The following is a 24195-nucleotide window of genomic DNA, read 5'->3' on the forward strand; positions in this document are numbered from 1 at the left end:
GAGGCGCAAACATTTCACACAAACTCAAAGTGCACATTATGAAGAGGCACCCTGAAATGAGATAAATGTTCAGCTGCCTTAAATCAAGTGCCTTTCATCAATGAAATGGCAGTTTATGGGAGTTAATTTGGTCAAAAACTGTAAAAGACCCAAAACAGCATTTGGAAACTTCCCATAAAAACAGAACATTTACAAAATACACACAGAAACAGAAACAACATTACCTTTAATAAATGAAACGATACTCCAATTCAGGTAACATAATTCAAGTTTTTACAGATTTGGTGTACAAAAATGAATCACACATTGAGCAGTAATTTTCCCTATTGAACAACTTTAAAAAAGTGACTTAAATAACAGTACAAAAATAGACTGCTTCATCATGAAACTTAGTCATTGAACAGTGGCACTGTAGTTTATAGAAAAAACAATGTAAAAATAAAAACAGATCCTGAAAAAATTTACATTCACTGGCTTTCTGTGATACTGTGTGAAGGCACTCTTGGCTATTTTAAAGCATAGCAGGTTCACACCAACCCCGCGTCCTTTGCCATTCCAAAAAATATTCCTTTCTGTGCAATAAGGTTTGTCGGTGTATCAAATTCAGCTACCTGTCCCTTGTCCAAAACAAGCACTCTATGACAAGAAAAAAGTCAGATAAAATTTGTGCATATGAATTGACTTAATAAAGAACTGTATTTGAAGTATCCTCTCTCTTCATTCCATTGAATCAGTGTTCATTCATAGACAGTTACTTCAAAAAATTATCAAGTATCAAAGCATTTCAATTGACATTTTTCATCACTATCATGCTCTAATAAATAATAATATTTTCGCTACTAATTTATTTAAATTAAATCATTATTCAAATTTGATTTGCACTGACAAAAATCAATCAAAATTTAAAGTACCTGGTATAGTCCATGATGGTGTTGAGTCTGTGAGCTATAGTGAAAACTGTGCAGTCTTCAAACTGTGTGCGGATTGTAGACTGGATTAGATCATCTGTCTCCAGGTCAACAGCGGCTGTGGCTTCATCAAGGACGAGGATTCGGGTCTTCCTCAGCAAAGCTCGTGCCAGACACACCAGCTGTCTCTGACCCACACTAAACAGATACCAGCAGATGTTATATAACAGTATCAAAAAATGGCCCTAGTAATGTTACATAGGAAATTTGAATGCAACTACATTTGAGTTCTATTCTAAACTCTATGCAATACTCTTTGTACCTTAGGTTTTCCCCTCCTTCTGAGCATTCCAGACTGAGTTTGGAAGTCTGGTTGCAAACAAACTTCTTTAAATGAGACAGCTCCAGAGCTTTCCACACTTCATCATCGGTGTATTTCTCAAAAGGATCGAGGTTCATCCGTAAAGTTCCAGAGAACAGAACAGGCTCCTACAAATGCATATCAAGAACTTTAACAAGTTAAAGTGTGGCATCCATAAAAGCTCAAGATAGCACTGCAATACTCTATGGAAGCCCATTTCTGCCACATAAAAAAAAAACAACAAAAAAAAAACAACAAAAAAAGTCAGAATTATGGTATAAAAAGTCAGAATTATGAGATAAAAAATCAGAATTGAGACAGTCAATTATGAAATAAAGTAAAAATTTACATAAAAACTCAACATTTTGAGATAAAAAGTCATCATTATGATATAAAAAAATCGAAATTATGAGACAAAAGTCCATTATGAAATAGTAAAATTTGAGACAAACACTCAAAATTATGAGATAAAAAGTCATCATTATGAGATAAAAAATGCACAATTTTAGATAAAAAGTCAATTTTGAGATAGTCAGCATTAAAAAGTCAGAATTATGAGATAAAAAATCAATTATGAGATGCTAAATCATAATGAGATTTAAAAATTCAAAGATTTTAGATAAAAAGTCAATTTTGAGATAAAAAGTAAAAATTATGAGATATTAAGTCAAAATTATGATATAATGTCAAAATATTGAGATAAAAACTCAAAATTATGAGATATAAAGTCAAAATTATGAGATAAAAACTCAAAATTATGAGATATAAAGTCAAAATTATGAGATAAAACTCAAAATTATGAGATATAAAGTCACAATTTTTAGGTAAAAAGGTAAAAATTGTTAGATTAAAAGTCATCTCATAATTATGATTGATACAAAGTCAACATTTAGATTTACCAAAGCACAATTTTTTTTTCTGTGGCAGAAATAGGCTTCCATAACTACCAGATAAAGCAAGTATAAAGTTAGGGTACATTTACACGACAACGATGTACTAAAAACGGAAAAGTTTTTCCTTTGCATTTTTGAAAAGTTTCGCGTACAGACGACAACGTTGTCAAAACGATCCCCGTTCATACGGATCCGCGAAAACGCTGTATTATGCATGCCAGGCCAGTAGTTGGCGATGTCACTTTGTAAAGAAACACTACGCGTCTGCGCACATAAGCAATCTTCCACAGAGCGGTGAATACAAACAGTGAAGATGGCGATCGTTGGTCATAGCAGTGATGCAGTAAATCTACACTTTGATGGAGAAGCGTCAATAAACTCAAAATCTTGAGCAGCACAAACACAGTCCTGTAGTCCGCCATTGTAGTTTTGAATGTCTCGCGCGTTGTTTTGAAGTACTCGCGCGCATGCCCATAGACTGAACACGTAATACGCGTGCGCATGACGTCATCGTTTTCACAAATTCGCATTTTTGTATGTTTACACGGAGACGATAACGGCATCGTTTTCAAAAACTTGCACTTTGAAACACGTTTTCAAAAGTTAGCATTTTCAGGCCCCAAAACGCCGTTGTCGTGTAAACGAACAGCCAAAATGCATAAAAAAATTTCAGTTTTAGTTGAAAACGTTGTCGTGTAAACGGCCCCTAAGTGAGGTGTGCCTGCCTTCCTGAAAAACAAACAAACAAACATCCATCTTTAACCAAACTAAGACTGTTTGCTGGTCTTAGTTGGTCAGCCTGGTCTGGTTTGCTGGTGTTAGAGGGGTTTCATGCACTGTCAGCTGGTCAGGCTGGGACCATCTAAGACCAGGAAATCAGGCTGGAAAAAGGCTGGTTTAAACTGTTTTTTACAGTAAGGTGGGGACAGTTCTACATTAAACGCATTTAAAAACAATCTTTCACAATATTCATTTCATAAACATAAAATATTCAAGGTAAATCGTGAATGGTACTATTCAGAGCAAAGCACATTCAATCACACTGCAGCATACTAGTATTTATTAAAAGGTGAAATTAGGTTAAGAACAAGTTTTACTGGCAAAAACAATCAACAGGAAAAAACAAAAATGTTATGAATCTGGACACAAGCTAACAAACCATTAGCCACAATTGTGTTTTCAGTTGAACAAGCTAATTAGCCACTGTTTTGCAAGCCTAAGTTGCTTTGGCCCTCTTCTACTGCCAAGATGAAAATCACAATGAACTGCTTTATGGCACTGAATGGACAAATTAGCTTTTTCTGCTGACATAGTAAAGGCAACATTAGTGAAATGCTAATATGACAATAAACACCATTTTCAAGCTGTGTTTAAATTAAAACAGATGCCATACCACCAACAAAGCTGAGGAAATTACAAAAGACCAACCTGAGGGATAATGGTGAGTTTGGATCTGAGGTCATGAAGGCCAATCTCAGAGATCTTCACCTTGTCGATTATGATTTCTCCCTCTGTCGCCTCTAGCAGACGGAACAGGCACAGTGTCATAGAGGACTTGCCGGCCCCTGTCCTTCCCACGATACCAATCTGAAGAGAAAACAGGGTTTTCAAATCTCTGTGATGTGTGATTTGTATGACACACTGCAATAGTTTTGTTAAGCACAAACCAATGCAAGCCAGTAAAGCTAGTATGATGGTGAATATTTTGGTTGCGATGTTCCTCACCTTCTCTCCTCCTTTGACCTTTATCGAGAGGTTCCTCAGTACCATGTCGAGTCCCTCTCGATACCTCACACTGTAGTTCATAAACTCTACATTTCCCTCTGGAGGCCAGTCTGGGGGTGGCTGCTTGTCCTTCACTATCCATGGAGCCTTTGGGTATTAAAGGAATAGTTCACTCAAAAATGAAAATTTGTCATTATTTACTCTCCCTATTGTCATTCCAAACATATATGCTATTATTTAAGAGAATTCTGAAGCAGGGGAAGTACTAGGATGTGATCTTTGGGGGAGGCATTTTGATCTTTATGGTGGGTAACTGTTTATCTCTTTGGCAGACCAGGGGGGCTCCTCCTTGAAAATTCTGTTGGAGCTGGGGTCCCCCTTGACCGTGTTTTGGCGTTGGTCTGAGTGGCATCAGATGTTTCAAGGGGGGCACAAGGTAAATCTATAAAATAAAATAAAAAACTGCTTAAACCAGCCTAAGGTGGTTTGCTGGTCTCAGATTTACATTTTATATTTACATTTAGTCATTTAGCAGACGCTTTTATCTAAAGTGACTTACAAATTAGGAACACAGCAAGCAATTTGTCATACAAAAGTCAACAATATATGCAGAATGGCACTGCCAAGTTCTCAAAGTGGCTGGAGTAGTAAAGAAGCTAGCTTAGAAGAAAGAGACAAAGAAGGATTATTTTCATTGTTAAATAGTAAGTGCAGTTAGTGTGGATAGGTTAAGTGCTCACTGAACAGATGTGTTTTCAGCTGGTTCTTGAATGCTGAGATGGTATCAGCAGCAGTGGTCAAGGTTGTCCAAGGTGTTAAAATGAGAAATCTTTTTAAAATTTAGTTTAAAACACTTTTGTGTTCTCAGAAATGTAATTTTGTGTCCAATTTGGTTTCATGCATTTTTGGAAAAGCGTGTTTTACAAAAATATTTAAAACTTTCAAATTGTCATGTGGTGTAACCATCAAGTAAAAAGTATAATAATAATTTCTTTGCACCTTGAATACATTGAGAGTATAAACTTCATCATTAATTTCCAAAAAGTTTTCAAATACATTTTTCAAGGTAATTTATATATATATATATATATATATATATATATATATATATATATATATATATATTTTAATATGAATTTTTGAGTAAAAAATATCAAGTTTTCTCAGCGTTACACCACCACTTGAACAAAATGTGCCTTTTCATAAAAATGTCAAAATAAATCGGACATATTTTTAACAACTTCACGCTCAGTCGTGAGGGTGTTCACTCTGTTTTATGGTTTTTATGGTCAAGATATACAACAAAATGGTTACCCTACATGTTGGTTACACCGCGACTTTGATTTGGTGGACAAAAGCGTTTTTAAATATGAATCATATTTTAAAACACAACTGTTTCACTGCTTATTTTTTTTAGGAAATAACAATAAAAGATTATTCTGCTCTAGTCATGCCAACATTTATTTTTTTCAGGAATTTCAGGTTTTAACGAGATGTAGATTTTTTTTCGGTCTCTGGACACCACATGATATTTTTTACTTTAAGCCCCAGAAAAAAATATCAGTATGACTTTAAACTCAGAAATGTAAAATATGCTCATAATAGAAGAGGTGTATTCAAGTAAATGTTTTGTGTGAATTGCATGTTTTAAAAATTATTATTATTTAATAGATCTGGACAAAAATGAGCGTCACTTCATTGACCCTTAGGACACATGGCCATAATATACACCAGTTACCCACTGTTATTGTATTTTATGATGAATTGTGTGAAAAGAATCCACGTTAATATCATGAAAAAGTAGTTTTTTTCTGGATCGCTCGCCCAATGTCACAGACACACATTTTTTCTACTCCAATAACTGAACTAGTAAAGGAAGTTTGGGCTGTTTCTATGAAGGATGCTTAAAAAAGTTGTTCTATACACAAAAGTGTTTTATAGGCGAAACAATGAACACTTTTTGAGTTAAAAACATTTAAAAAAGTTGTAACTGTACACTTGTCATAGCAATATCTTTCATTCTGTTCTCTTTTTTAAAAGAAAGTTAAAAGATTTCGTTGTACTGTTCTCTTGGCCATTTTTGAAAGTGTGTGAAACTTTTGAAAACTTGCATTATCTTCAGTGGGGTAAGTTTCATGTGAACACTAGGAAGGACAAATCACTAAACTCCATCATACCTGCCAGTGTTTTCTGAAAACCGGCATCTTTTCACAGTGGAGAGAGAACTTGCATGCTCAAGGTTGTCAGACTGCGTGACTAAAACGTCACCCTGGCAGAATATTTCCAAACTGTGCAAGTGTCAGTGTTTGATTGGTTGTTTCATTCAACACAGAGAGCAAGTTGGTACATAGACCTGGAGATGTGAATTGAATTTAGAGGGTGCAGTTCCATTGGCTGTCCTGAAGGTCAGAATCAAAGCCTTGAATATGATGCGGGCAGCAACAGGTGACATGAGCCCTCTTAGGCTGATTAATGATCAGATGTGCTGCTGCGTTCTAGACCATCTGCAGTGGCTTAATCGTGCTAGCTGGGAAGCCGGCCAACAAAGCATTGCAGTAGTCCTGTCTTCATATGACAAGAGGTTGGACCAGGAGCTGTGCAGCATATTCAGACAGGAAAGTTTGATTTTCTTGACGTTGTAAAGTGCGAACCTGTAAGACCAGGTGGTTTATGAGATGTGTGCAGTGAAATTAAGCTGGTCATCAACCACCACTCCCAGGTTCCGGCTGTCCTGGTTGGCGTTATTGTAGTTGAACTAAGATGAATAGCGAGGTTGTGGTCAACAGACAGGTTGGCTGGGAATATGAGGAGTTCTGTCTGGTTGTTGAGCACAAGGTGACATTCCTTCTTCCGGGCCGAGATCTTCGAGAGGCAGGCAGAGATACGAGCTGAGACGGTGAAGTCATCAGGCTGGAACTACAGGTAAAGCTGAGTATCATCTGCGTAGCAGTGGTAAGAAAATGTAATGTGCCTTAATGATCGGTCCAAGTGATGTAGTGTAGATTGCGATGAGGAGGGGTCCAAGCACTGACCCTTGAGGAACCCCAGTGGTTAGCTGGTGTGACTTGGACATCTCTCCTCTCCAGGTGACCTTGAAGGATCTGCCTGTGAGGTACAACTCAAACATCCAAGTGCAGTTTCTGTGATGCCCAGGTCAGAGAGAGTGGACAGGTGAATCTGGTTGTTCACTGTGTCGAAAGACTACAAGTCTTCCAGATGACCAAATCCACTATAGTGGGCAACTGAATATTCTGTGTGGGGAGGAATGTCCTGAATGTTTTCTTTAGATTTTGGGGTCAAATATTACCCGGGCAGTTTTTGACAGTTCATATATTGCATACCTGTGTGTTTGTTCTACTGTACCTCAGTTGGTGTCTCTGAGTACTCCTTCACTCTCTCCACTGCTACTATGTTGCTCTCAAGGTCAGAGGTCATCCTTACCATCCAGTTTAGGGACATCGTGACCTATTCAGTAAAGTAAAAGAAGGAACAAGTGCCGTTACAGAAAACCTGCAGAATACAGGTAAAAAATAATTACATACAGGTCATGACCCAGACTTACAACAATATTTACATAGCGTGTATGTAAATAAAGACTTACATTTCAGTCTGTTCATCGTACAAAGTGATCGTATGCCTTCAGAAGACTCGCAATATGATGCATGAGTCAAATGGAGTACTTTTATCACACTTTTGGGAGCTTTTTTAAGCTTTAAAGAGAGTCACTATCCACTTCTATTGTATGGAAATAAGCAATTGCGACATTGTTTAAAATATCTCCTTTTTCTGCAGAAGTCATTCAGGTTTGCAACGATATGAGGGTGAGTAAATAATGACAGAATTTTCATTTGTGGGTGAACAATTTCTTTAACATTACTCACCTGTAATTTTATAATACACTTCCAGTGTTGAAAAAGCTGCTTTATTTACCTGCAGAGCATATGACACCGACAGCCCAACCAATCCAGGGTTGAGCTTCTCTTTCCCAATGACAGCAAACAGAGCAGCAAACAGCACAATGCAATTCCCAATGAACTCAATGCGAACCCCCAACCACCTGTATTCATTCAAACACAATACTGTTACAACTCACGTGACAGAATAGCCAACTCTTACAAGGGTAATTTGTTCAAAACCTAATTTTCTCAATAAACAGCCAAACAGAAAGGACAGAAATGTCCATTTACCATTTACAAGTAATTGTTTGTATTTTCTGTGTTAAAGGGATAGCTCACCCAAAAAAAAAAGATGTTAGGCAGTATGTTAGCCACAGTCGCCATTTAATTTTATTATATCTTTTTCCATAAAATGTAAGTGAATGGTGACTGAGGCTAACATTCGGCCTAATATCTTCTTTTGTGTTCCAAGAAAGAAAACAAGTAATAAGGGTTTGGAACAACAGGAGGGTGAGAAAATTATGAAGAATTTTCAATTTTGGGAGAACTATCCCTTTAATTGTTCTGCAGATATGCATGCATCCAAATGTGAGTGAGACCAAACCTACCTGTTAGAAACAATACCAGGGTAGTAACTCTTTTGGTTCTCATCCACTTTCATATCACTCATGAGTACAAAGGCACTGTTTCGCCCGTAGGCGCGGATCACACTAGTGCCTGTGATGGTCTCAGAAAAATGAGAATATATTGGAGACCTACTGACAGATTCCAGTCTCTTAAGCTGACGAGACGTGGCAACATAAAATCTCTACAGCGAAAATCAGGGGGAGAGAAACAAACATTCTGTTTAACTGCTATTACAACAATACAGAATACAACAGCAGCAGCAGCAACAACAACAACAACAACAACAACAGCAACAGCAACAGCAACAGCAACAACAACAACATTGTATAAATAACATAACAAAACAGGTATAATGAACATCTACAGTATGCATATAAAAAAGAGGATTCAAATGAATATTCAGGATTTAACACAAGTAAAGCTCAATATACAGCATTTGTGGCATAATATTGATTACCAAAATAAATAAATAAATAAATAGAAAATCCCTCCTTTTCTTTAAAAAAAGCAAAAATCGAGGTTACAGTGAGGCTCATGCAATGGAAGTGAACGGGGCCATTTTTGGAGGGTTTAAAGGAAGAAATTTGATGTGTATTATTTGAGTCATTTTAGGGTTTTATGGTTCATGGCATATGATACTTGATTTTATCACACTTTTACATCTTGTGGCTACACTTTTGAAACTGTACTTTAACTTTTTAAGCTCTGAAGGTGTTTTTACAGATTTCCTGTTTCAGTGATATGCCTAAAATTAAAGGCTTATAACCCTACAAAAGGGTCAAGGGTCAAATAATATTTAAGAAAACTTTTCAACTTTTTTAATGATATAGATTATGATAAATTATGAGAATATCAGCCTAAGAAACTGCTGAAAAATCAGAAAAAACAAAACAAAAACAAAAACTTGAGACAAAAACTAACTTTCTTATTTTTCTAATTTGACATTATATATCTCAGGGTGTAAATAAGGTACGTTTAAAAATCTGTTCACAATAATGTCAACTGTAACTGAGTAAAATTTTGTGTTGATACGACAAAGCAATCAAAACTTATATCATTACAAAAAAAAATTTATCCTAGTGTCCAAAAACATCTCCAAGCGTCCAAAAGCCTCTCCAAACAAATAAAACATAATAATTGTACATAAGAAATAATTACACATACAAACACAATGACTAAAGGTATGCTCTCTCTAAAGCACGCAGGCATGAGTAACGAGATCTCATTCAGTTCCATTCTGTGTCATTTGAGCCATCATTGAGTCAGTGTCATGTACTTGGCACCATCTCCTGGTGGCAATATGTAATTAGAGTGAACAATCCTCTCTGCCCATATTTGGATGACTTCCACCTCTGGTTTCAGTGATCTGAATCCTAATATGATTGGTTTTTCGTTCCATGACGCTGAACAACGTACTATATCATTTCTGATAAAGTAATCTGATCCAGGAAAACTAACGTGTTTTTAGCAAGATAGCACATTATGTGCTGTGTGCACATTGTGGTTCATATGGATTATCTAATGATCTCTGCATCCGATTATGTTGTGTGTGGGCTCGTTTTAACGGTAATGGTAACTAAGTAATGGTATGTGACATTTTATGTTCTGTTTATTTTTCATGAAGTTATAAGAGAAAACGTGGCTTACAAGTAACACCTGTTTACATGTAACATGTACAGTATGTCAAAATGAATGTACTTAACTATTACTCGCTATATTTTGTCTGTAAGTAAAATAGGCTACTTGTATTCTACTCTTTGAAAGTTTTCCAATGACATATGACACAAGGCTATTTGATCAGTTTAATGTTTTTACTATATGTACAATACAACATTTTTAATAAATTATAAAAACTGAACACTTCTGATTTGTCTGCAAATTTCAAAGCACTTGTTTATTTTTGGTCATAATGCTTACATGCATTGTAAAGTACAGCTTCTAAGCTTTAAAACGATACCTATTTTGTGTTGGTCAAGACTGTAGTTATTAATATTTTGATCAGAGAATAAAGGGTTAATGTTTATGAATTGGCCCCTTTCACCTCCATTGTAAGTGCCTCACTGTAACCTGGATTTTTGCTTTTTTTAAAGAAAAGGAGGGAAAAGTCTAAATAATTTTTTGTGGTAATCAACATTATGCCACAAATGCTGTTGATTGAGCTTAACTTGTTTTGAACCCAGAATATTCCTTTAAACTGGCAACATGCAAAATGTTTTGCTCTGCCATTTTTGCTTTGTGTGAGCAAGTCTTTTCAATTAAAGCAAAGTTTTGTCTTTTGTTGTGTCTTTAAAATGAACCACATTTCAATCAAGCACAAAAATCTAATAGTGTATGTTTGTCTCAACTTTGGGAATGTTCAGTCAGTTTACTAATAAATAAGAAGACTAAATAATCTTAAAATTAACAAAAGCTTCTATATAACCAAAGTAAAATCTTTGTAGATCTAAAAAAATTAATTGTTGAAGTTACTGGCTGTTTTATCCTATACATTTTACTGCAAAGTAAAAAATCTTGTTTTTATAAAAGTACTCCATTAATAAGCTGATAAAAAAAAACATTAAAAAAAAAAACATCTCAAAATTCTTCTATTAAATATAGAAAACTGTAATAAATCCTATCGTATGTGTTCCAAATATACAATAGAAATATTCTTACATTGAGACAAACCATACAAAATGATCAATCTTTAATTTGCAATCATTTCTGTTGGTGTAGTTTCTAGAGCCACTCATTTTAATCAAACAATATTAAACAATACATTATGTGAACTATACTCAACGTTCAACATATTTAACATATTTGATTTACAAATCTGATTCATATTAAGGGATCAAATATCAATGGAATCAAACACTAACATAATGTTGTAGTGTTTGGTTTGACTTTGAGCATTGACTCAGTGACTCAATGACTCAAGAGTTTGGCCTTTTTCAGCAAGAATGTGTATAAAATAACATCAATGAAAGTAAAAAAAAAAAAAAATAGCTTGGATATTTTGGGTACATGCAGTAAGCAGTTGCATCACATCATTCAGTCATTGCACAGTGCATTAAAGTGCATTTAAGAGAGAGAGAGAGAGAGAGAGAGAGAGAGAGAGAGAGAGAGAGAAAAGAGAGTCTGTACCATGCAAAGCCTAAGCCATTTCCAATATGTGCAATTGTAAGACAATCAGGAAGGATGCAATGAGAGATTTGAAGGTTTAGCACCTAGGTGTTTTACGAGAGGCACATGTGAGAAATCACAGAAGAATGATTCGAGACCAAAACAGGTCTTTAAAACACCCTCTTTAAAGCCTATTTTAACAGTATGAGATGTTACAAGCTAGTTTTGTTAGCACCATTATGTCTTTGTCTTTGGCCTACTGTATTAACGTAATTAGGATGAACTGGTTAAGCGGAATTTAACACTACATTGTTAATTGCCTAACAATTAGTAGCAAATTAGCGGAGCCTCAATTAAAGGTGCTGTAAGTGATTTTTTCATAGAAAAGTATGAAAAAAATTGTCCTACTCCCTGAAAGATATTACTGAAATAAGTGTCGTGAGATATCTGACCGGTCTCTGTGACAGCTCTTGACTCTGTAAACAGCAAACAAAAATGTGACCGTGGGCCACAGTCTCTGATGCTATCGATCTGTCAATCATTTTGCACATTCTCATTATATTGTAGTTTCAGCACATTATTGAGGCTTCCTTGCATTTTTATGCCATGTTGTTCATAACAGTAGTCAGTTGAGGGCGATATTTTGCTGCTGATTTTTTTAACAACTGTTTCTGCATGATGTTGGCCTCAATAAAGCTCATTTGTTATCTTTGGAGTGCAGGGTTTTGGAAAGAGGGGGCGTGGCTAATTCAACGACTCAGTCTCATGGAAGTAGAACAGCTAAAATCGCTTTCAGCACCTTTAACAGTGGAAACACAATCAAATCCACAGCATAACTAGATTTACTTATTTGAATAGTCGGACAGATATATTGGCCAGGCCGATATTTGACAACTGACACTGCCAATTTGGAAGTGTTAGCTCTCCCTTGTGTCAGTTCCAACATCTCCAACATCCTTGTTTATGGATAATGCATTTTAGTGAATTTTAACAAAGTACTGTGTTTTTGTTGAATTACAGCGTATATGTGTTCATATCAACTGATATAATAAAATTGTATTAGCCTATTTTACAAATTGACATTATATTGGCCACTCTGCCCTATAGTTATTAATACTGGCATTGGCCATTAAAAAACTATATCGGTCAACCACTACTTAATGGTCTTATATTTTGCCCTCACATCCCCAGTTCTTCCATTTAAAAAAAACTACATGCCAGATACAAGGGAAAAGTCCACTTTTCCCTTAACCAGTGTCTGTTAAATGTGCGCTAGCATTAGTATTGACAGCTAAATGCTATTCTGTTAGTGTTAAAGGAGCCTAGGAATGCGGATGTAATGTGCTTGGAGGTTAAACTGATGAAATGATCAGATACATCACAGCCGACCACTTCAAAACCATATTTACCATATTTTAAGGAACAAATTTACCCTCAACTACTGCAAAACTAACTCTACAGTGAAAAGCTGATCTTTACAGACCTTCTCTACTTGTCAAGGGTTTCACAACTCATTGCATGAAAAGCATGCTATATGTAGAAAAACTTACTGTACAACAAACATTTACGCTCAAATGAAAGAACTTTAATGTTTATATACAGTGGGTCCAAAAGAAAATCTAATTTAAATTTGAAAATAAACAGAAGATTTTAGTGTTTTGAAAATGTTAAACAAAAGGTGCGTCCCAAACCGCACATTTCTGCACTATTCTACATAATTTTGTAGTGCAAGTAGTGTGAGTAGTTTCTTAACACTGAAAATGCAACAAAAAGAAGTCAACTATGAGTACCCGGATGATGCAATTCTTCAACCGTCAAAACAGAGTGTGGAATGTCAGACACCATGCACTCAGTCAGAGACTATTTAGCAGAGACGGGCCCCTATTATTAAAATAAATCGGAGAAATTGGAACGCCCAACGGTCAATGGATGTTGGATAAAGGAAATCCCGCCTTACAGTTAAAAGAGCCAATCACCTTTTAGATACAGACATCACCTGTCAATCAACTCGAGAACGCGCATGCGCATTTGCTATGCAAGCCAGGAATTTTTTTTTTTTTTTGCATTATCTGAGGTAAAGAAGCACAGTTTATGATTCCAGTGTTGTCAGATTTGACTGCTGATTTGAAATATTCTTGACCAAACGTTTGGAGATTTCGGTCTTTCCCCATTCAAGTAGATAGGAGCTGCACTTGCCACTTGTTTACATAAAAAATAGCTGCCCAAGAGCGTTCCAAAGATGGCCGCCAGTGGACTGACTTGCTAGAAAGACTTAGGTGTTGAAATGAGCTTGGCTAACATGCTAAAGCTAGTGGCAACACATCGCATGCGTTTGAAACGTCACTTCCGTCAGCTCTTAAACAGCGAATGCTTCCAGGTAGTAAAAAAACGTTAAGTGTTCCATTTGGACAATACTACACTTTAAAAATTCATACACTACATGGCTGAGAACATAGTATATATAGTAAGTGCACAGTGTATAGTGCGTCATTTGGGACACAGCTTCTTTTAACTTTTCACTTAAATTGTTATGCTGCTAATATAATTTGTAATAAACAAGAATGCAAAACAGAAGCATTTTCACTAGTGGTTTTTTTGGACCCTACAATATTTACCAATTATTAATGTTATAAAGGGTGCTTTAAGTACGGTACTGTACTGTGACAGTACAGTCTTGGAAATTTCTTAAAACTCAAGAAGGTGCCTTAGTAAATAACAGCTAGCCTATTAGCTAACAGTCCTGAGAGTCAAGCCTCAATGTTTACCACAGTCTCGACTCCCTGACTGAACTAAAACCAAATGACCAAACCACATGGTGTAAACTACAAAACTAAGATAGTGAAAATGCAGCTAGAACATAAAAAAACAACCCATGATGCATGCTGTATTAATGAGTTAGCAGACTTGTTCTTATTTATCTGGACCCACCAACAGAACAGCATTAACGGCACTACGACTATGAGGAACATAGGGGTGAGGGCAGAGCATACGATCAGCACATTTACTGTGTACCAGAAAGTGCGCATCCAGATATTAATATTGTCTGGAATGAGAGAGTCTATTGTATCCACGTCTTTGCTGAAGCGGTTCAAGACCTGACCCGAGGGTGTAGCCTCGAAAAAGGCCTGAGGAGCCCTCAAAATGGAGCATGTTGAAGTGGGTAGTGTAGGCTGCCTTGAGCATGCTGTAAGCCCGGCACAGTAAACAGTTGGCCAGAATCAGCGCACCTGTTGAGGGGGGCAGCACAATGAGAGACAATGAGGTGGAGGAGGGTTAGTCGGTTGGGCCCTCGCTCGCTCATGTCTCATATATCATTTAATTTTTGTATTTGGCAGATGCTTTTCTCCAAAGCAACTTTCAGTCGAGGTACATTTTATATGTTTGTGTGTTCCCTGGAATTCGAACCCATGACCTTGCCGTTGCTAGCGCCATTCTCTACCAGGTGATACACAGTTGCTATGTGACCACTTGAATTGGATAAATACTGAAAGAATTTGGCCTACAAGATGGCTGTTCTTATGCAACCACTCTGCACACATCTAAAAGAGAAAAATACTTCTTGGAAAGTCAGTAGAGAACAGGTTTCCTGCTTGTCTCGTGTTGATTGGCCTCACACAGTTTTGAAAGAGAGGTAAAGAGGGGGAATCTCTTTATTTAATCTCATTGCTGTCTATTAACAACTGAAATATTAAAAAGATCTCATTTGTGAATTTTCTTTACTGCAGGCTGTACACATGAACCATAGATGTTTGTGAAAGACAATATAACTAGGTAATACTAAGGTCACTAAACAACTATGGAGAGCATGCATGTACAATTCACAAAGAAATATTGGAAAAACTGCCATATGGCTCACTCTCTGCTACAACATCACTAGAGGGCGCCAATATACTATTGCTGGCCATTCCTATCAGTGAGGTTCGTAGCTCTTGGGAGGAGGGCTCTAAAACGCAAACAAAGAGGCAGTGACCATATGTAAATAGAAACAAATCCCAGGGGATGTGATAGAGCTCCATGTAAGTGTAGGTGTGTGTGTGTGTGTGTGTGTGTGTGTGTGTGTGTGTGTGTGTGTGTGTGTGTGTGTGTGTGTGTGTGTGTGTGTGTGTGTGTGTGTGTGTGTCTGTGTGATGGCCTGTGCTAATGAAAGAGTGTGAAAGCAAACCAGCAGCAAAGCCAGAACAGGAAGTGGGCAGGCAGGCTGCTGCTTGGAGAAACAGGAAGTCAGCACTCGGTTAGGGTGGGAAACACAGGATACAGAGACTGTGGGCAAATTCACTAAACAGTTGTGCCACATTAGCATGTGGTATTTACAGTTTAACCAGGGACTAAATGTGCTGAAATAGCGCTGAAATAGTATTTACATTAAGTCAATGTCATTCTTTTTAATGCAAACGTGCCTCTTTAATATGCAAATTAGGAACATTATAGATTGCGCCTTATTCACAAAACTCACCGCTATTTGCCTGCCGCAATTAATACCCACGCAAAGCAGGTAGGAAATTGAATTTCATTTAAAAGAGGTGTTTGTGTAAATTTTTTATTGATCAAATAATAATCAAATGATGGAGAATTTTAAAGAGACAGTTCAGGTGCCTGGATCACAGTGGTGGAACTGTAGAGTCGCAGAAAAGTATGTCAGATTACCGACCCCCAAGTTTCGGAATTCCAGTGTGCAAATGAATTTTTTTATGGAGTGTTAACACTCATACCTGACTTTCGTGAATCAGGGGCTAAAACAACGGCAGAAAGCGCATGCAAATAAACAGCGCTATCAGTTGCCGCAAGTCTTTCTTAGTGAATTCCCCCCAACAGACAGACCAATGAAAGAGAAGGAAGAAATCAAAAAGGGTGAGACAGAATCGCTTCGATATCTTTGTACCAGATCCGGGAAAGCACATGCTCTGACAATACTTAAAAAGGTTCTGAAATATTACGATTATCCAGGTTACATCCAGCTGCAAAAAAACGAAGAAATACCTGCACAAAGATGTAAATCAAAGCCAGGGGGCCAATGACCACGGCGAAAATGGGTGTACTGCAAATTATAACAATCATGGTGGACAAAGAGGCAAAGAAGGTGCCCAGGAACATGAGGATTGTGGATGAAAGAACCTCATCTATCACATAAATATCCTTGGAGAAGCGATTGATGATCCGTCCTATAGGAGTGGTATCAAAGAAAGACTGGGGTGTGTGAAATTTGTTGTCCAGCAGGGTCTCATGCAGCTTGCGTGCTGCCTGGATTTTCCCCAAGGCCAGAGTAAAGCAAGAGAACATAACCAGGATGCCTGTGTTAAAGAGACCAAAGGAGGGGGAGAGGGTCACTAAATACTAAATCCTACACAGACCTGCAGGGGAAAGAGGTTTGGGGTAGGGACGAAGTGTGGTGTTGTTTGAGGGAGTGTTAAAATCCAAAGATTGGAGGAGTACATTCCTCACAACAAATACACACATCTGCAACATGGTACTAAACATGATGAAATGTAATTTGACAAAGTTCTAATTTGATGCACACACATGTCAGTCGATGTTTCATGTAAAAATAAAAAAATAAAAACGTATTAAGCTTAATCATTTCTTTTGTCTTGCTTTCCAGTAAAAACATTATATATTTTTTTTAAACAAGATAAATATTCTTGAGAAGCAAGATAAAGATCCTTTTAAAATAAAAGATAAAATTAGAGAATATATCTTGAATTAAGTTTACTATTCTTACCCCATTGCCAAATAGTAACCCCCCCCCGCCCGCCCCACACACACATTTTAAGCATAAACCTCTAGATGTTAGAGTTTGGTTTTCAATTAAATTTATATTGTTTAAAGGGATAGTTCACCCAAAATTGAAAATTCTCTCATTATTTACTCACCCTCATGCCATCCCAGATGTGTATGACTTTCTTCTTCTGCAGAACATAAATGAAGATTTTTACAAGAATACTTCAGCTCTGTAGGTCCATACAATGCAAGTGAATGGTGACCAGAACTTTGAAGGTCCAAAAAGCATATAAAGGTAGCATGAAAGTAACCCAGTGGTTTAATCATTTTAGGTGGCAATATGCACAAATAATCTGAATTGCAAAAAAAAAAAAAAAAAAAAGAAGAAGAAGAAGAATGTGAAAGTGAAGTGTGGAGATTGATAGTAAAAAAGGTAAATATTGATCTGTTTCTCACCCACACCTATCATATCTCTTCTGAAGTTATGGATTTAACCACTGGAGTCAAATGGATTATTTTTATGCTGCTTTTATGTGCTTTTGGAGGACCTACAGAGCTGAGATACTCTTCTAAAAATCTTCGTTTGTGTTCAGCAGAAGAAAGTCATACGCATCTAGGATAGCATGAGGGTGAGAAAATGGGTCATTTTTGGGTGAACTGTCCCTTTAAAACGTGCAAATGGAGTAAGAAAAACATTTAAAGCACAAACCTAAGGAATTATATGGATTAATATATTAACACAAACTTAATTCAAGAAATATTCTCTGAAAACTTTATGTAAATGTATGTTGTTTTTGGAATGTTTAGAAATGATTCTTACCACACTGGCAAACTGTTTTTTTCTTGTAAAGGGTAAAGCATAGAACTTCAGGAAATTTTGTTGGATTTGTTTTCATTTTTGCCAGTTTTATCTTGCTTTAAGAAATTTCATTATTAAAACAACAAAAAAGTATTTGCCAATCTACTTAACAAAGAAAATAAACTGTTTAAATTATTCAAGATAAATCCTTTGCAAAACAAGTCTTAATATCTTAGACAATTTTGCATCTCAAGTAAACTTACAGTATCTTTTTTTAAGGATGTAGGAGGGAAAAAAAAATACAGATTAACACAATGATTTTTTGCAGAGTTGTCCTTGGACTCAGGCTATCACTATGTAATCTTATTAGACGAGACTCCATTAGATTTAACAGGCCAGCATTCACTCTATCTAACTCAGATAATATCCGCATTACATTTTGCAAATGGAAGAGAGCATGGCTGTGCCGTACCTTGCGAAATGCCCAGTGCTGCGTACACCCCCACCCTCATTTGAACATTTTCTTGTGTCCTGTTGTGCTGTGCATCATTAGTCCATTCGCTGAGCCAGAAATTGGCTCCGATGGCGGCTGCGCTCTGACAGCCGTACAGGAAGCAGATGAAAAGGGACAAAAAGGGCCCCACCGCTTTTGCATACTCCCAGTAAACCTTAAACTTCACCTAAAAGAGGAAGAAAGCAGAGCCATAATGGAAAAATGCAGTTTACTATGAAGCTGAAAGTGTTCTTGTCAGATACCATAGAGGGTCTGGAGTGAGCTACATTTGACATGTAGGTAGTTGACATGAAATACTTTCGAGAAGTTGACATGTCCTGCCGTGTGACATGCATTCTGTACTCCATCTAAAACTTATTTAAACAGCATTTTGCTAATTCTTTTATAATTAATATGCATGCCATTTTATGGCCTTTTATTAACTGAGACTACTTGAAATATTTATACTACTAAAAATTCATTTGTCACACCACAGTACCATTTAAATTAACTAGGCAAAAAGGTGACTTTGTCTTATACATTCATATAAATCTTAAGCTAAAATCTTTATGTGAATAAAAATAAAGTTTATGGATCTGTTATCTGTCAAATACCCAAGTACTGGATCCTTAGGTACTTTAGGTTGAGATACAAAGGTAATTTACTATTGGTACTTTACTGCACATTTATACTAAACCAACCTGGACCAGCATGAAAATGTATGCTGATTTATGTTATGTGATTTAAGCAGGGATGTGTTTCTTCATTATTTCATTGTCAGGCATTAATTTGGCTTTTTGATGAGTTTTTTGCAGTATGGCATGGTTCCTGTCCTCCAGATGAGGGCAGTCATGAGTCGCTCACCTGCCCGGTCTCAGCTGTTTCTGCTTGGATGAGCTTCTCCACCTTTTTATCCTTCTCTGTCAGAGGCTCTGCAAGTTTCTTAGTGCTGCAGCGGCGGTGACGGATGGACTTGCTCTTTGGATTCTCCAGGTCATTTGACATTATGCTGATCTGTCTAAAGGGGCAGAAGACAAGAGGGTCTGAGAAAGAGGCTTGATGGGATGTCTTGGGTATTTTTGAACCCATGCAGATTGAGATCAACATCTTAAAGCATAGCCTACTTGTTGGTTTGATGTTAACTATGATGAATATTTTGGTTTGTCTAGTAAGACAACTCTATGGGTAGCATAGATATACTGATACGTCTTTTGTTTTAAATAAAATAGCATGTGACTGAGTTGTTTGGGAATGTATTTCTAGTTAGCTTGTCTAACATATTGTGTCCTAGATATATGCTTAATCTTGCCTTTTGAAATAAGCTATTACTGTTAGCTACACAGTAAAAAGTGGTAAGCAATTGTTACCTGGAGAAGCTATTTGTACTTGATTTCACCTTTTAAATTAGTTTTGTTGGTGTAACCTAAAATGTATTCAGGTTGATTTTACCATGTTACCACATAAAGAACATTGTTTACGTTAAGTCTTGTGTGTGTGTGTGTGTGTGTGTAAGCATCTGGCTCTCTCTGCTCTCTCACACCTGGTGATATGGAACTAGGGTGACCAGATGTCCTAGTTTAAAGCTGATTACCATACATGGAGTCCAAGACAAATGTAATAGAAGGCAAGATGACCAACTTTTTTCCAATATGTAGCAGCAGTGAATGGATGGTATATCCATTGCTGTATATCTGTGCAGTAATTTGCAATATACTACAAAGTATATTACTTTAACATGCATGTACACACCTCTTTAGACTGCTTAATGTTACAACTTTCGTATATACAGCAGTCCACTAACAGCCACTTTTTCTACTTAACTTTCTATGCTCCCTTTATTTGATTTTTGGACATTCAAAGTTCTGGCCACCATTCCCTTGCATTGTATTGACCTACAGAGCTGAGATATTCTTTTAAAAATCGTTGTTTGTGTTCAGCAGAAGAAAGTCGCATCTGGGATGGCATGAAGGTGAGTTAATAATGAATTTTCATTTTTTAGTAAACTATTCCTTTAAAGGTGCAGTATCTAAGATTCAGAAACCCTTCTTATTAATAACACCTGTGGCCGTTAAGTGAACTGCAGCCAGCTACCTGATGCTCCTACTCGCGTTCGTGCACACACTCCATAGGGACGTGAGCGAGCGAGCATCTGCCAAAACAATGATGTAACATACAAAGAGACTGAACATGATTCACCGACATCATGCTGACAGATGAGGTAGCATAATTAAAATTACACAGTTATGATTGTTTTACTACAAACTTTGAGACTGTATATTATATTTGACTCTCCAGTGCTGGAACAGGACTAAAACAAAGTGTGGATATAGGTCTGACTATGCAAGACTGTAGTTTGAAGTAATCACTTTTCTTTGCATGATAAATTGACTGCATTTATACGATAGCCTATGTCGGTGTTAGCTAGCCAGCTTTATCAGTAGCTGTTAGCTAAATTTGGTGGATGATGACAGTAGCTGTTTATAAAATAGACTGTTCATTATAAATATGTTGACAGAATTCAGTATTGATGTGATTCCATCACAACTGTCATTTTGATATATCGATGCGCTATTGTTTTATAATAATAGATTGAATATATTTTCTGTATAACCAAGTTACGTTACACTAATGAATGGAGCTTTTTGCATTATCTTGAACATTGTCTAGCATTCATTTCATGTGTTATTGTAGTTTACCTTGCTGAATAATAACAGATTAACATTGATTATGACAGTTACTGTGCAGGCAAGATCAAGTTAGCTAAAATTACACAGATCAATCCTTATGGCACTATATTTCACAAGCTTTGCAGTTACGTAAGCTTTCCTCTCCAATTAGAAGAACGCCAATTCAGGGTCGGTTTTGATCCCCAAAACCGAATGAAGGTCCCTCCAGGAATCAAATGCCCTGCCGACGTTCACTCTAATTTTCGCTTTCCCACGATCACGTTCCCGCTTAGCCAGATGGGATTCAGTAGATAAATGTTTTTTTGTTTGTTTTTTTGGCTTACTCTGAGTTTGTGTAGGAGTCGGTGTTGTGCTGGGAGCCGGATGTTTGCAGGATTTAATCTCTAAGATAACGTTACCTAGTGTTGCAGACTGTCTGTTGATGCGGAAGAGAAGCTATTACTGAGGCAAAGCTCTCTGGAGCACGCATAAACATCACATCCTTTGGATTTTCCCGGTAAAAGCGACCCGCTCCCTTCGCATGAAAATTAGTCTACAGACTTTAATAGGCAACCTAGGAAGTCCGGGAAGGGCTAATTTTTTAAGTTGCGTTACAAGCCATTCACACATTGGCAATTACATATAGCACCTTTAAGTGGTTTAGATTACATAGATAAAATGTAAAGTGTATTGTATAACAGTAAGTCATACAAATATAAAAGCAGACAAAGTGGTTGCCAAGAGCCATGTTTCTGTCATTGACAAAGGTGCTCGTAAAGGCAAAAGTCACAAAGCCAATGCAACTGGCACAGCAAAAGGCATTAATAATGCATGTGTACCTCATGAATTTTCTGCGGGCCTCATTGACAACAGGTTCATTATCCACCATATCAGTGTGGTTACTAAGTGCATCGTCAGGAAAATCCTCTTCTTCGTCGTCAACCAGGGCAACTGTGAAAATGGGGGGGGAATCAGGAGTCAAGATGATAAGAATATATGTAAGAGCAACAGGAAAACAAGCAAAAAAAATACAAATTAACAAATAAAAAGCCAATCTTATAGAAATAATTATAAAATGCATAGGATGCTGATTTGTCAGTAACACAGTAACAATTCAGTGTTAAAAGACTACGAGCATTTTCTTTCTCAGTGCCTATTCTCTTTTCCAATTTATGAGTAACACTGTTATTCACCTGTGACTTCATCTTCTTCGATGATATCCTCAAGAGAGTAGTTCCTGAGGAACTCCGCAAAAGCCCCATTTTGTTTGAGCAGGTCCTGGTAGGAGCCCATCTCCGACACCCTACCATCCACCAGCACAAGAATGTTATCCACCTGAGGCAGGAAGCTGATACCGTGGGTCACCAATATCCGTGTCTGTAGTGGGAACAGCACACTGATTTACCCATGGCCTGCTAATTCAGATGACTATAACAGATTGTGAGGGCATGCTATATCAGGGTCATTGTGAAGGGTTTGTGAACTGATAACATCTCTAATGTATATAGAAGACTGGTACCATTTATGCTTATTCTAGGCTTTTTTAAAACATTTTGATTTAAAGAGGTTACTGTTGAACTTTCAAGAGACCATATTTTCCCACCTCAGACCTAATAACAATATTAGGCAAGTGGTTTTAATGTTGTGGCTGATCGGTGTATTTTCTATTCTGTATAACGTATGAAAATGTAAACTAGTGATGAATGAGGACATGCAAATTGGCTGATGTTCCGATTAGACTTCTGTATTATATAATAAACAGAGTCAAATTTCTTAAATATTGTGAGAAATGAAGTTCAGTATCCTATTAATTATATCAGTTACATAGTACATAAATGGCACCATTTCCTGAGAAGGACCATCTATCAATTCTCAGAAAGGTTTGGTATCCAAACATAATGTGTCACAACACAATCAAATGTAATTAGCTGATTTCCTGATACATGTCTACTTGTGAACAATATGAAAGCACTGTGGTTTTATTTGTTGCTGTGCATTACCCACCCAAATTATTCTCAGACAATAGGCTATAGAGGTGTGAATGACTCATGCAAATACCTTGCCCTTGAGGACTCCCTCAGGCCCAACAACCTTGTCAAAAATATGTTTGGCAACGTGAGCATCCACAGCAGACAGAGGGTCATCCAGGAGGTAGACGTCTGTTTCACTGTAAATTGCTCTGGCTAAACTCACTCTTTGTCTCTGGCCACCAGACAGATTAATTCCCTGCAAAAAGTCACAGATAGACATAATCCAACAACTACACTAAAATAGCACTATTTTATAAAAGCAATGTAAAAAGTGTTCAAAAATCATATAGGGGAGACCAGGGCTAATTGTCACACTTTTTACTTCTGTGAATATTTCTCAAGGTTGGCTGATTTTTGAACACATAACTTAAGGTCTTGGCTACAAAAACGCTATTAAACATTTCCATCATTATTGCCCAGGAAAAAAGATACAGTTCACCGAATGCACATTGTCACACTGTATGTGGTGAGTTGTCACAATGGAACCTGCCTTTAAACAGCCTGGGGTTTTCAGCTAAATTTAAACAGTAAAATAAATATGAAACACAACAATTAATGAAACATTAAAAATGTAAAATGTCATGTACAAAAATATCAAACCATTGTTTTAGCCTACACATATTAACTTGAGACCTGAGTGTGACTAGTGTGTACTGTTTCCATTTCCCTTTTTAATTTGTAATTAGTGGCACCTAATAAACATGCGGAAAAAATAAATTCTAGAGCAAATAGATTTTCTAAAAATTGATGTCCACATATGTGCCTTGTGCTATTGTGCACATTAGTGTACATTGTGTTTAACAGGCGTTTTGCGATAAATCGTTCAAATTTTAAAATTGGCATATCGGATGAAAATAGACTCTAAACTTTTGACTCAAACAGGTTTCAGTGTAAAAACTTTATTAGGTTTCTTACCAGATGTAGTTTTGTTAGTGTTTCTCCCAAAGACAAACTCCACTGTGATTGGTGCCATGTTGTTT

At 36.8% G+C, this 24195-nt stretch overlaps 1 protein-coding gene across 1 annotated transcript in view; it reads right to left on the reverse strand.

Annotated features, from left to right (window-relative positions):
- Positions 1–207: 207 nt before the first annotated feature.
- The window catches only part of LOC127423159 (ATP-binding cassette sub-family C member 3-like), a 79218-nt gene continuing 55230 nt past the window's right edge, over positions 208–24195 (reverse strand). The window contains exons 18-31 of the mRNA XM_051667274.1: positions 23244–23411; positions 22379–22562; positions 22025–22136; positions 19384–19537; positions 18499–18706; positions 16490–16800; positions 8392–8591; positions 7818–7944; positions 7251–7352; positions 3888–4034; positions 3591–3749; positions 1231–1397; positions 912–1106; positions 208–636 (exon numbers count right to left, since the gene is read on the reverse strand). Coding sequence (XP_051523234.1) covers positions 528–636; positions 912–1106; positions 1231–1397; positions 3591–3749; positions 3888–4034; positions 7251–7352; positions 7818–7944; positions 8392–8591; positions 16490–16800; positions 18499–18706; positions 19384–19537; positions 22025–22136; positions 22379–22562; positions 23244–23411 — 2343 coding nt within the window. The 3' untranslated portion in view covers positions 208–527. The remainder of the gene's footprint in view (positions 637–911; positions 1107–1230; positions 1398–3590; positions 3750–3887; positions 4035–7250; positions 7353–7817; positions 7945–8391; positions 8592–16489; positions 16801–18498; positions 18707–19383; positions 19538–22024; positions 22137–22378; positions 22563–23243; positions 23412–24195) is intronic.

This window comes from Myxocyprinus asiaticus, chromosome 32 (genome assembly GCF_019703515.2).
Source record: "Myxocyprinus asiaticus isolate MX2 ecotype Aquarium Trade chromosome 32, UBuf_Myxa_2, whole genome shotgun sequence".
In the NCBI taxonomy this organism is placed as follows: Eukaryota; Metazoa; Chordata; class Actinopteri; order Cypriniformes; family Catostomidae; genus Myxocyprinus; species Myxocyprinus asiaticus.